Raw genomic sequence first — 11,815 nt, 5'->3', positions numbered from 1 at the left:
AGTAATCCTCGTCTTTTTCTAACTGGACCAGCTCCGCTACTTTCCACCTCTTCCCGCAACAAACAGAACACCCATTAGCGCGCAAGCGCACTTCTTGCCTCAGCGCCAAGACGGGATCGACTCGTTGTCTCGCGAGAGTGGGCCGGCCTGTCTTCATTGCTCTCGCCCCACCCCCTCCTTCTCGCTCGCTCTCTCCCATCCCCCCAAGCCAGTCGCTCTGCTGCGCAGCTCCCTTAGCGGTTGCGACCGCCGGAGACGGTTGGAAGAACCGTTGTGGCGAGCGCTACACGAGGCGGGCGACTTCTTCCTCTTCCCGACCGACCCCGCGAGCACCGGAGTCGGTGTTACTGTCGCCCGACAGGGTATCTGAAGTAAAAGGGGGTAGGTTGGGCTGGTGGTTTCGAGAGCGGAGTCGGGAGAAGGACGAAAGAGAGACTGGGAGGGGGTGGGGCGGGGGGGGAAGTGCGGAGGTCGTCGCTTGGAGGCGGCCAGACTGCGCCTCCCAGGCGATCTCCCACTTCAAGGAGGGCGGCCTGCCGGGGGGAGGTCTTGCTCGGGTGAAAGCCAGTGGACGAGACTGAGGCCTGGAGTTGGGGTCACCCAGCATTTCCCCTCTTTCCGTGCTGGTTTGCCTCCGCCATTTTGGGTACGGTGGCGCGGCCACCTCGGCTTCCCGCCCTTCCTCTCTCTTTCTACTTTTTGCCCCTCAGCTTCCAAAAACTGATTTAGAAGGCCGGGGGGGAGGTCAGAGCGCCCCGGAAGGGATGAGGGTGGGGAGCGAAGCGAGCAGGGAAAGGCTGGGCACTTGGGGGGGGAGGGTCTGGGCTGGCGGGCGCGCTCCCGATGGAAATGGCGCCGGATGGGCCTGGCCTCCCACCGCGGCCTCCCTTCCTCCGCAGTCTCGTCTGGGCTACCAGGGCTGGCGGGAGTGCGAGTGACTTCTGACGCAGATTCCCAGGATGAGAGAGGCTGGAGCTGGGGGAGGAAAGCCAATGGCGACGAAGGCGCTCAACTCCCAAATCCAGGACAAAGGAGGCAGACGGCCTCCTTTGTAATTCCGCCGCCCGGTGGCGAAGGTTTTAAAGCCAGGCTTGGCAGCCGGACGGAGGCGGGGGGCGGGGAGGGAGGGGGCGTACTCTCCTTAGCTCTCTGGTCTCTAGGGCAGCTAGATAAACGAAAAGTCTCCGGGGAGGAATAAAGGACGCTTAGCCGGCCCTTATATTCCAGATTTGGAACTTCGAAAAGAGTACGTACTCATTTTCCAAAGGGTGTTTTTTTTCTTCTCACGTTTATTTTAAACGTAAACACTTTGTGGGTAATTGTTTTGTAAGCAGTAAAGCGGGTGATTTACCGAATAGGAATGTGAAATGGGCATATTGCAAATAGGTCGTTTGGGAATATGATATAGCTTTCTGAACTTTTGGGCGGGGGTGGTTTGGTTTAGCAATGGTTTTGTGTAGTTGGCACATACTGGGTTATAATTTAAGTAGGAGTTTTGCCTTTGGGAAACATTTGTTAAAACACGATCAGTGATGGCATAAATTTGTGTAGCATTTGAGTTACTGACTTTTCAATATTAAATCTCCATAGGTTACAAGTTGTGCAAAAAGGCTGTAGAAGTAAAATACAGTTAGCCTTTATTTTTATTTTGGTAGCTAAGCATGTTTTTTATTTAGTATAGGACTGTGGTAATATTTTGACCCAGAAAATAAGCCTACTCAACAAAAAGACAAACCGAAAGTCCAGTCATGTGGTGGTGTGATGATTTTTGGTCCTTAGAACACAAGAGAACTGGGTCTGTAATTTTCATTGAGTAGGATACAAAGTGACAGGCAGCCTGAGAGTAACAGTTTCCAGTAATAACTGAGTCCTTACAAGAACTCTTTTTTTCAGCTTTAAAAAACAAAGAACCTTCCTATTGTTGACGATTTAATTTTTAGTAGCCTTTGAAAAAGCCCAGTTTCCTGTAAAATAGTGCGTGATAAAACTGCTTTCCTAATTGGATTACCCTAGAAACACCATTTTCTGCCCTCTTTCAGCTGCATCATCTGGAGATCCATCTGATTGCTGGTTGCCTTTATATTTTTAATAACCATGTTCTTTTTTTTTTGGTGTTCTTATTTTGGTAAACAAGTGGCTGAGTTGCAGTAGGTGATGGTAACTTTGTTTTAGAATACCCTTTAGGTATTAGTGGTGTGTCTACTTTTTCTACTGAAAATTAAAGAGCAAGCATATTGGAAAGGGGAAATGACGTAAATTTTTTATTTTAGTTAGACATATCACACCACTTTTTTCCAAAGTTTGAAGTTCATTCTCATTTTTTTAGGACCATTGGGCTACCATTTATAAAGTTACATTATTGGTGCATCACACCCTAACTTTATATGTTACACTTCAGAAGATAGTATCTGCCTCTGTATGTTGTAAAGGAATTTGATGTTTCATTTGACCTCTGTTAGGTGCTTAGCAGCTTTGAGATATGATTCACATACCGTAAACTTCACCCATTTAACCATACGTGGACTTTGTGACTGGTTTCTTTCACTTAACTTTTAGGAAATTAAAGTCCTATTCAAAACTGACTACAGTTATCTTAGTTCAACTGCTGGTATTTTTAATTGGTGCTAACACTTGGCAGTCTTAAAAGCAGAATTGAGATTAGTCATGACGTTGCAGAGAAAGGTTGAGATGGATTATCCTGAATAATTAGTAAACTCTTGTTTCCGAGACAGCTTTGTTAATGTATTAGAGCAGATTGTCTTTTTGTGTGCCTTCAGAGTTTCTCTTGGTTTTGTTTTGTAAGTAGAATTCTAGACTCAAATTTTGAGTTTTGAAGAAATCTTCTGTGGCTTTAAGTTGTGAACTCTTAATACATGTGGGGTGGAGAGTCATCCTGTAAAATAGTTTGTCTTCTGAATCTGGTTAACTTTCTTTTTTCGTCCACTTAAAATTGCATTAACAGTGTAGTGTGATTTTTATAGACGTAGTGCTTTGTTTTATATAGGTCTCTTTGGTATGGACTGATCCAAAAATCAAAACTAGTTTGCTTGCTAGTGTTTCTTGGAAAGGGCTATATTTTATAGAAAAGATAAGTCAATTTCCATCCTTTTTTGTTTGTTCCCCAGTGTCTGTACAGTGAAGAAAGAAAAGGCTAAATGATAAAAAGCATCACACTGAGGTCTTTTCACAACAGATTAGATTGATTTTGCAAAATACTTAATATTTTTCATGAGGAAGTAACATGTGATGTTACCTCCTCTCCACTTTTCCTTCTATTCTTGAATCAACCTTTACAGGAAAGAGTTTGTTTTGTTTTGATCTTTTGTGGGTTTTTTTGTTGTTTGTTTTTGTTTTAAGTTGGTGCCATTTTTTAAAGTTCTTTCGGTTTTTTTGTTTTTTTAAGAAAATGGTAGAGATCTTCAGTATGTCCAACTTTTTTTCCCAAACTGATTCAGGGTCTCCTTCTTTCGGGACTACTTTAGAACAGTATTTTTTATCTAGCTAACCCGTAGTAAACATTTCCAACACTCCCCCCTCCCCCCGACAAATCCTAGTGAAACTTGAAATCTTAAGCCTACGCTGACTTTGGAAACGACTTGTAACTATCCTTAATTCCTTTCAAGACTCAGGATAGTTTTCCATCCTTTAAGGTTCATTTATTTTGTTCGTGGTATATTTCAGTAGTTTTACAGGACGTTCCCTTAAAATCCGATACCATTGAATGATTACCATGCTGCAGACTAAGCATTATAAATAAGTCTTAAAACAGTCTAGCGAGGTTATGGGCACCACTGCTATATTTTAGAGCTGAACACAGAGGTTAGGTTTGCTTAAATCAACCAGCCAGTAAGTGGCAGAATAGGGATTCAAAACCAGTTTCTCTCTCTCCCTCTCTCTCTCTCTCTCTCTTTCTTAAAAATTCATATCTGGCATTTAGGTTCCTAAAAATTAGTTGTAATATCTAATACAAAAATAGTAGTCTTCCCACTCTGGATCTCTATTTCTAGAGTGACTCCCACGATTTTTAAAACAGCAAAACAAGTATGAAAGGTATTCATATGCAGAGGTATTTGATTAATAAACACATTTGGAAAATGTCTGCCTTAGGTTATTTTAAATGCACATATTCTAGGGAAAAAATTTTACTCTTTGCAGATGCTCCCCTTAACAGTTGGACTGATACAATTAGATGGTGTGTGAAATCAAATACTAGTGAACACTGTTATGAAATATCTTGAAGCGTAAAGGAATCAAGTGAACAAATTGTTTTGTTTACAGGGGAGGAGGTGGTGAGGGAAAGGTTTGAAATACTCAGGTGAGTAGGATTCCTACAGCTGCTTAGTGAAATTTGTAAGGTCTGGTAAGTTTTTGCAGCTGAAGGACTTCTGCATTAGCCTCCTTAAAGTGTTGGAATTCTGAAAGAAAGGATTGTTGTCTCTTGGGAAGGGAACTGGGTGGGGATGGGTTCTTTTAGTAGGGCTTCTCACTGTATTCTAAAATACTTTTTTTAATGTAAATGTATTACATTTTTTAAAATTTGTGTTTAAATGTATAGCAGTGAGTGAACTGGTTTTGAATGTACTATCTCCAATAACTCCAATAGGTAGCTTCAAAAAACACCGGTACTGTTGGAAGGCATTCACTTTTGAGTGGACTTTTACCTCAATTTTAAAACTCACCCTAATTAACTTATTTTAAAACTTGGCTTTTGATGAGTGTTTAGATTTAGTTAAAATAGAGAGGAATTTTTCCTCCTTCCAAAACAATTTGATGTGTTCAGAATTAAAGTGCATCTAAAAAGTTGACTTTGTAATGCCATTTTTCTAACATCAAAGAAGTACTCAATGAACTTTTGACTTAGGCTCTTGCTGTGAGTGGACAGTGGTGCTATGTGCAGCTTTTGAGTAAGTTTTAAGAAATTTACATAATGATTCAAAGGAATAAGTCCTGAAAAAATGTGAATGAAAATTTGAGAGATGAGGAAAAGGCTAGAGTTGGTATCAAGATGACAGTCAGGAAACAGAATTTGAAGACTAATATTGTAATTATGTAAGTTTTCTTAAGACTGGGCATTATATGAAGTTTGGTCCTTAGAAATTGGATACTTTTTGGAGGGAAGGGTCAGGTATCACTCACTTCCCAGTCTTTGCCTACCCCAAAATGGGAAGGTGTCATTGTGGCATTGTCAACAAGCCATGTTATATTTCCTGTTGTGCACCATTGAGCGGTGTTTCTTCAGTACCTGTAGCAAGAGTATATTTTGATTGACTGCTTTATGTGCTTGTTTATTTTTTATAGCATTTAAATCAAACGTTATTGAGATGGATTGGGTTATGAAACATAATGGTCCAAATGACGCTAGTGATGGGACAGTACGACTTCGTGGACTGCCATTTGGTTGCAGCAAAGAGGAAATAGTTCAGTTCTTTCAAGGTACCTCTAGTATTAGTCAAAGTTCAGTTGTGTTTTAATTTTATATTTTTATTATATTACTCAGTTTTTAATTTGTAAAACCCATTTGTTTTGGGGACTTTTGAGTATGATATCTTGGTTAATGTATTAAGTTATGAAATATGCTCCAGTTAATACTGAATACAGAATATGTAGAATATGTAAAACCTAACTAATGTGCAATAAACTTAATTGAGAGTAATTATGTATGATGAAATGAACCATGAATTACCATATGGAGCATAGTTAAATTTGATTTAGCTTTTTTAAATGTAATATAGGTGAGCTTTTAGTGTGTGTAATTTAAAAAGACACTGGTTGCAAAAAAATATGTAATCCAGTAATATTTGAAAAAATCTTCCGCTTGTATTATGGGGTGATGGGAAACTTAAGCTTTTTTGTTTTGTTTTTGTTTTGTTTTGTTTAGACTTGTTTTAAATATTTGATTCAGATGGGAATGTTTCAGCCTTTAACACTGTTCCCCTTGATGGGGTTATTTGTCCTTGGGTTAAAGGGTTGGAAATCGTGCCAAATGGGATAACATTGACGATGGACTACCAGGGGAGAAGCACAGGGGAGGCCTTCGTGCAGTTTGCTTCAAAGGAGATAGCAGAAAATGCTCTGGGGAAACACAAGGAAAGAATAGGGCACAGGTGGGGATGGAGAGTTTGGGATGGTGTTAAATTTTTATTTTTGGGGGTTGTGGGTCACTATTGCTTAATGGGGGGGTTACAATAACATTTTTCTGGGGTAGTTTAAAAGAATTGATAATTATCTAAATTTAACTTGGAAACTACAGATTTGGGTGGGGAATTAATGCTAATAGTTTGCTTAAATTAAAATTAGATTGTTTCCATTTCTCTGTAGGATGTTGTTGATAAATGCTTTTGTATAATCTGCTATTTTCTCTAAACATCTATCATGTACTAAAGGAAACAAGCTAAAAAATATATTTATATTATATGAATTGTTTTCAAGTGACTAATTTGTCTATGTAAAACTTAAATATTAATTATTTAAGTTTGTAGGTGTAAAAAATGTTAATTTATGGTGTATTTAGGCAATTTAAATTGGGTTATGTATCTAGATGTAGAAAAACTTACTGCATTTTTGCCCAATGTCTTATTTATTCTAATACATTCATGCTGAAACCTGTACCTTAAACCATTTTTAAATAGGTATATTGAGATCTTCAGAAGTAGCAGGAGTGAAATCAAAGGATTTTATGATCCACCAAGAAGATTGCTGGGCCAGCGACCGGGACCATATGATAGACCGATAGGAGGAAGAGGGGGTTATTATGGAGCTGGGCGTGGAAGTATGTATGACAGAATGCGACGAGGAGGTGATGGATATGATGGTGGTATGTGTATCTAATGAACAAAGGTTCTGTTGTCATTTTCTTAATGTTCCTGACACTTTGTCAAGAAATACAGAAATGGCAGTAATTTCAGTACCTACTAGGTTTTAAAACCTGTTCATGAAAATAATGGATTCCCGTGGCCAGCTATGGGACTTGATTGATGCACATATTGGCACCTAGATAAGTTATACAGAAATTAAAATGAAGGTATTGGTATATTTTGACACTTTTTGTTTGACATCAGGATGAAAGTTAATTTTGATCTCTTAAATGTATTCTTTTGAGATTTTTTATTTCCACTGAGTGTTATTTTCACATGCACTAAGTTGGGAGTTGTAAACTTGTAATAATAAGATAACCAGACTGCTTACCACAAAATGATTTTTATAAACTGGATTATAAAATGTAGCTCTTGAAAGTGTATTCATGTATTTCTCATTAAATTACACAGGTTATGGAGGTTTTGATGACTATGGTGGCTATAATAATTATGGCTATGGAAATGATGGCTTTGATGACAGAATGAGAGATGGAAGAGGTAAATATTAAAGACCTACTCATTTTTAGGTGAATGTTAATAAGTATTTGTTTTATAACCATGTGGTGGTAATAGTTGACTTGTATGAAATCATCACCTCGAGCATATTTCAGTGCATACCTATGTGGGGCCTTATATAGATGTATACTTACAGGTAAATTCTCGATTCGATGTTTAGAGCAACTGTTAAGGTTAATTGGTTGTCAAAGAAAAAAATACAAATAGGAAAAGGTATGTATAGGGAAGAAGTGTTTTGTTGAAATGTTTTACTACATGTGTCAGTAGTTTATAATCTTTGGAAATTTTACTCTCAGGTATGGGAGGACATGGCTATGGTGGAGCTGGTGATGCAAGTTCAGGTTTTCATGGTGGTCATTTTGTACATATGAGAGGATTACCTTTTCGTGCAACTGAAAATGACATTGCTAATGTGAGTAGCTTTAGTAATTTATCAGTGATTTTATATTTTATCCTGGTATCTAATTTTGAAGCATTCTTAATCTCATGTTTTTCTTTATCGTTTTAATGTCAGAATCCATTTAATAGGAAAAAGTATACATATTCTTATCTATACTGGTTGATGAATCTTTTTTTGACCATTGTATGCTGACTTATCTAGGATTCAAGCAAGTAGAAAGTAGTATTCATAAAGTCCAGTTAAGAATTTAGTGAAAAGATGGCTCAGCATTAGAGTGGAGAGGACTGGAAGATTGTTGCCCTTGTGTCAAGTTTTGAAAGTGGAAAATGTAACAAAAATGTAACAAGTCAGTAAGATTTAGTTGCTTGGTTCAGCTTTGTAGCTACAGTGTGATTAGAAACAGGAGCTGTGAAAATGGAGTTGACGCTATTGCTGATTTGAAACTGGTTGGTTTCAAATTGGTTAGAGTATCTGCAAACCAACCCATGTGCATCTAGTCAGATCCATTCATTTGCCTATTGAGTAGTTGCAGTAGAGATTCAGTGGCCAACAAAGCCAAGAGTGTTTACTGTCTAGCTCTAAAAGAAATTTAGCTATAAATCTTACTGTTAACTGATTGGTCCTAAGTTCCAGGGACCTTTTAGGATTGCTTTAACCTGATTAACTTGTGATTTACAACTAAGTGATATATTTTGGAGCTAACCCTGTACAGTTTCTGTCAGTTTGTCAAATTCCATTGGTCTGAGTCAAACACCTAAATTCTCTGCACATGTTTCTACGTCTCTGGTGACCTATTTATCCTTCAAGTAATAATTTTGAAATACCTTTCTTTTTTAAAGATTTTATTTATTTATTCAACAGAGATAGAGACAGCCAGCGAGAGAGGGAACACAAGCAGGGGGAGTGGGAGAGGAAGAAGCAGGCTCATAGCGGAGGAGCCTGATGTGGGGCTCGGTCCCATAACGCCGGGATCACGCCCTGAGCTGAAGGCAGACGCCCAACCGCTGTGCCACCCAGGCGCCCTGAAATAACCTTTCTTGAGAGTGGGAATGAAGGACTATTTTATTTATTTATTTGACAGAGAGGGAGAAGCAGCAGCAAGCTCCCTGATGAGCAGGGAGCCCGATACGGGGCCTGATCCCAGGACCTGAGATCATGATCTGAGCCGAAGGCGACTCTCAAGCAATTGAGCCACCCAGGCACCCCCACTTAGCTTATTTTAAAGAAATCATTTCTTTGCACAGCCCGAAAGTGTGTAGTTGATTTGTTTGTAGTTGATTTGTAGTTGATTTGTTAGCTTTGCAATACGGGGCAGTAAAAGGGTTTGTTTTAATGGATGAGGGAAAACCAAAGTATGTGGTAATTTACTTTTAATAATCTGAATAGAAAAACTAGTAAATAAGTGTTTTCTTTTATTTAGTTCTTCTCACCACTAAATCCAATACGAGTGCATATTGATATTGGAGCTGATGGCAGAGCAACAGGAGAAGCAGACGTAGAATTTGTGACACATGAAGATGCTGTAGCTGCCATGTCTAAAGATAAGAATAACATGCGTAAGTGGTATCCTTGGCTTGCTGTCTCATTTCTTAGGTGTGAACTTGCTTATAAAATAACATTCGTAATTCCTCAAAGGTGAGATGTTACAGGGTCTGTAGGTAGTAACTCTTGGCAGTCACTGGGACCTGAAACCATATGGCCTCTAAGAAGTTCAGACTTTAATGGCTTCCCAGGGGGCTTTTTATTGAAGACTTAATTCAAGTCTTCAAATACTTGACAGGTTATCTGAGCTTAAGTTATTAAAAAGGGAAAATGGGTGTATTACTTGGCACTTAGCTTGAGTTCCCTTGCCATTTGCAAATTAGCACTTTTTAACCCATCCATTGAGTTAGTTGCGTAAGTTATTTCTGCATGCCATCAAATCTATTTTAAACCATTAAATTTTACCTGACCAGTAAATCTGGCCACACACAGATCACTTTGTAGTCAGTAAATAGTTTTCATGGACATTATTTTCATGATTCTGATTCATTTCTTTGGGCATGGAATGCATTTTTAAGAAGCACAGTAACTAGTTCTGAAATAATGAATCGGCTCTTTTTATAGATAAGGAAACGGAGGCCCTGACCACTCTTTTATGTGTTTAGCATTGCACAGTTCGTGAACAAAACTTCATAGGTTAGGTTTTAGCCCTATCCGGCATTCATTTTATCCTCCACAAGGAAGTATGTAAGCATACTTTCAGGTTAATATTAGCTCAGGTTAATACTAGCTAATTATCCTTTTTATGGTTTTATTGATAAATTTTGATCCATCATTCCTTCCCTATTCCTCTTTTTGTCTTAAAGAACATCGGTACATTGAACTCTTCTTGAATTCTACTCCTGGAGGCAGTTCTGGAATGGGAGGTTCTGGAATGGGAGGCTATGGCAGAGATGGAATGGGTAGGTAAAGTTTTTTAAATGAGCAGAGTTATACACTTTGCAATCAATCTCAAACTTTTTTTTTTTCCTTTTTAAAGATAATCAGGGAGGCTATGGATCTGTTGGAAGAATGGGAATGGGTAACAATTACAGTGGAGGATATGGTACTCCTGATGGCTTAGGTGGTTATGGTAAGTGTCTGGTTACAGTGGTTTGATTTGTTAGTCCCCATGTGTGTAGACACTTCTAAGTTCATGTATTATCTTCAGTGAAGTATGCACTGATGCGTCCTGCTAAAACTTTTTTTTTTTTTTTTTTTAAGGCCGTGGTGGTGGAGGCAGTGGTGGTTACTATGGGCAAGGTGGCATGAGTGGAGGTGGATGGCGTGGCATGTATTAAAGCATAACCAACCAACATAAAAGTCCTGACAGCAGCGTCTGGTCTACTAGACTTTCTTACAGATTTAATTTCTTTTGTATTTTAAGAACTTTATAATGACTGAAGGAATGTGTTTTCAAAATATTATTTGGTAAAGCAACAGATTGTGATGGGAAAATCTGTTTTCTGTAGGTTTTATTTGTTGCATACTTTGACTTAAAAATAAATTTTTATATTCAAACCACTGATGTTGATACTTTTTATATACTAGTTACTCCTAAGGATGTGCTGCTTTCATAAGATCTGGGTTGATGTATTTTACTATTAGCTCTACAAGAAGTAGTATCGTGTAATTTTAGAGGGCAGTGGTTCACCTTTGCATAAACTTCAAGTCTTATTAATAAGCAGACATCTGGAATAGAGCTTGGAAAATAGTGTAACTAACTTTTTTCTTTTCTCCTGGAAAATACTGTAAATATAAAAACCTAAAGATGAGTGTAGGTGGCTTCAGGAGTATAAATTCAGCTAATTTCTATTTTAGTCATTCTTTTCAAATGTCCTTTATCAGGCATAGCTCTGAAATGTTGATCTTAAGAGGTATTTGGATTTCTGAATATTCATAATTGTGTTACCTGGGGATGAGAATGTGGGAAGTTTAAATTCTAGCCCTAGATTTTAGAATAAAATTCACTCAGCACTTGACTGAAGTACCAAAAAATGTTTCCAAAAAAGTGATAGTTATCTCAAAATGTCTTTGACTAGGTTAAGAGTCTCAGTGACATGAGAATTCAGTACAAAAATATTTACTGTGGAGTATAATTCTCACAGATGTATTTTCAGTTTTCCTGCCCAATAAAGCATATGGTTTTTCAATAACTGTATAAATGACTAAACAAATGTTAAGAGACAAGTCCATGTGATAGTTTTAATAAAAATGAGAGTCCTGGAAGTTGGATTTTGCATTTGATATCTGTTTGGAGTTTTAGAGCCATTGTGTTGAAAAATACTATATGTAGCAAGGAAAAGGTGCTTTTTACTTTTAATCCCTTTGATCAATATGGCTTTTTTTTCCCCCAAATTGGCTAATGGATCAAAATGAAACCTGTCAATGTGAATTTAGTTATCAACCTTGTTACTTGTTTTTGCTAGAAATGTTATTAATGTAATAAATATCAACATGGGAGAATAGCATGGCCTCTGTCCTAGAATGCTGTGTGTCGGTTACTGATTGTAAATCAGAATGG

At 38.2% G+C, this 11,815-nt stretch overlaps 1 protein-coding gene across 5 annotated transcripts; it reads left to right on the top strand.

Annotated features, from left to right (window-relative positions):
- The first annotated feature begins 206 nt into the window (after positions 1-206).
- Positions 207-10,815, top strand: HNRNPH3 (heterogeneous nuclear ribonucleoprotein H3). 5 transcript variants are annotated; one of them, XM_008695947.2, is made up of 10 exons: positions 207-362; positions 5,299-5,433; positions 5,966-6,104; positions 6,630-6,814; positions 7,266-7,352; positions 7,667-7,782; positions 9,191-9,326; positions 10,119-10,214; positions 10,292-10,384; positions 10,516-10,815. In XM_008695947.2, the coding sequence occupies exons 2-10, from the start codon at positions 5,322-5,324 to the stop codon at positions 10,590-10,592; spliced, it is 1,041 nt and encodes a 346-aa protein (XP_008694169.1). In that variant the 5' UTR covers positions 207-362; positions 5,299-5,321; the 3' UTR covers positions 10,593-10,815. The 5 variants fall into 5 exon arrangements, with proteins under 5 accessions (XP_008694169.1, XP_008694171.1, XP_008694167.1 ...); XM_008695949.2 differs by having other exon boundaries at positions 211-381; positions 6,630-6,769; XM_008695945.2 differs by having other exon boundaries at positions 211-381.
- The last annotated feature ends 1,000 nt before the right edge of the window (positions 10,816-11,815 follow it).

The sequence above is a fragment of the Ursus maritimus genome, unplaced genomic scaffold (assembly GCF_017311325.1).
Source record: "Ursus maritimus isolate PB19 unplaced genomic scaffold, ASM1731132v1 scaffold_7, whole genome shotgun sequence".
Classification (NCBI taxonomy): Eukaryota; Metazoa; Chordata; class Mammalia; order Carnivora; family Ursidae; genus Ursus; species Ursus maritimus.
This window is presented reverse-complemented; position numbering and strand designations above follow the sequence as displayed.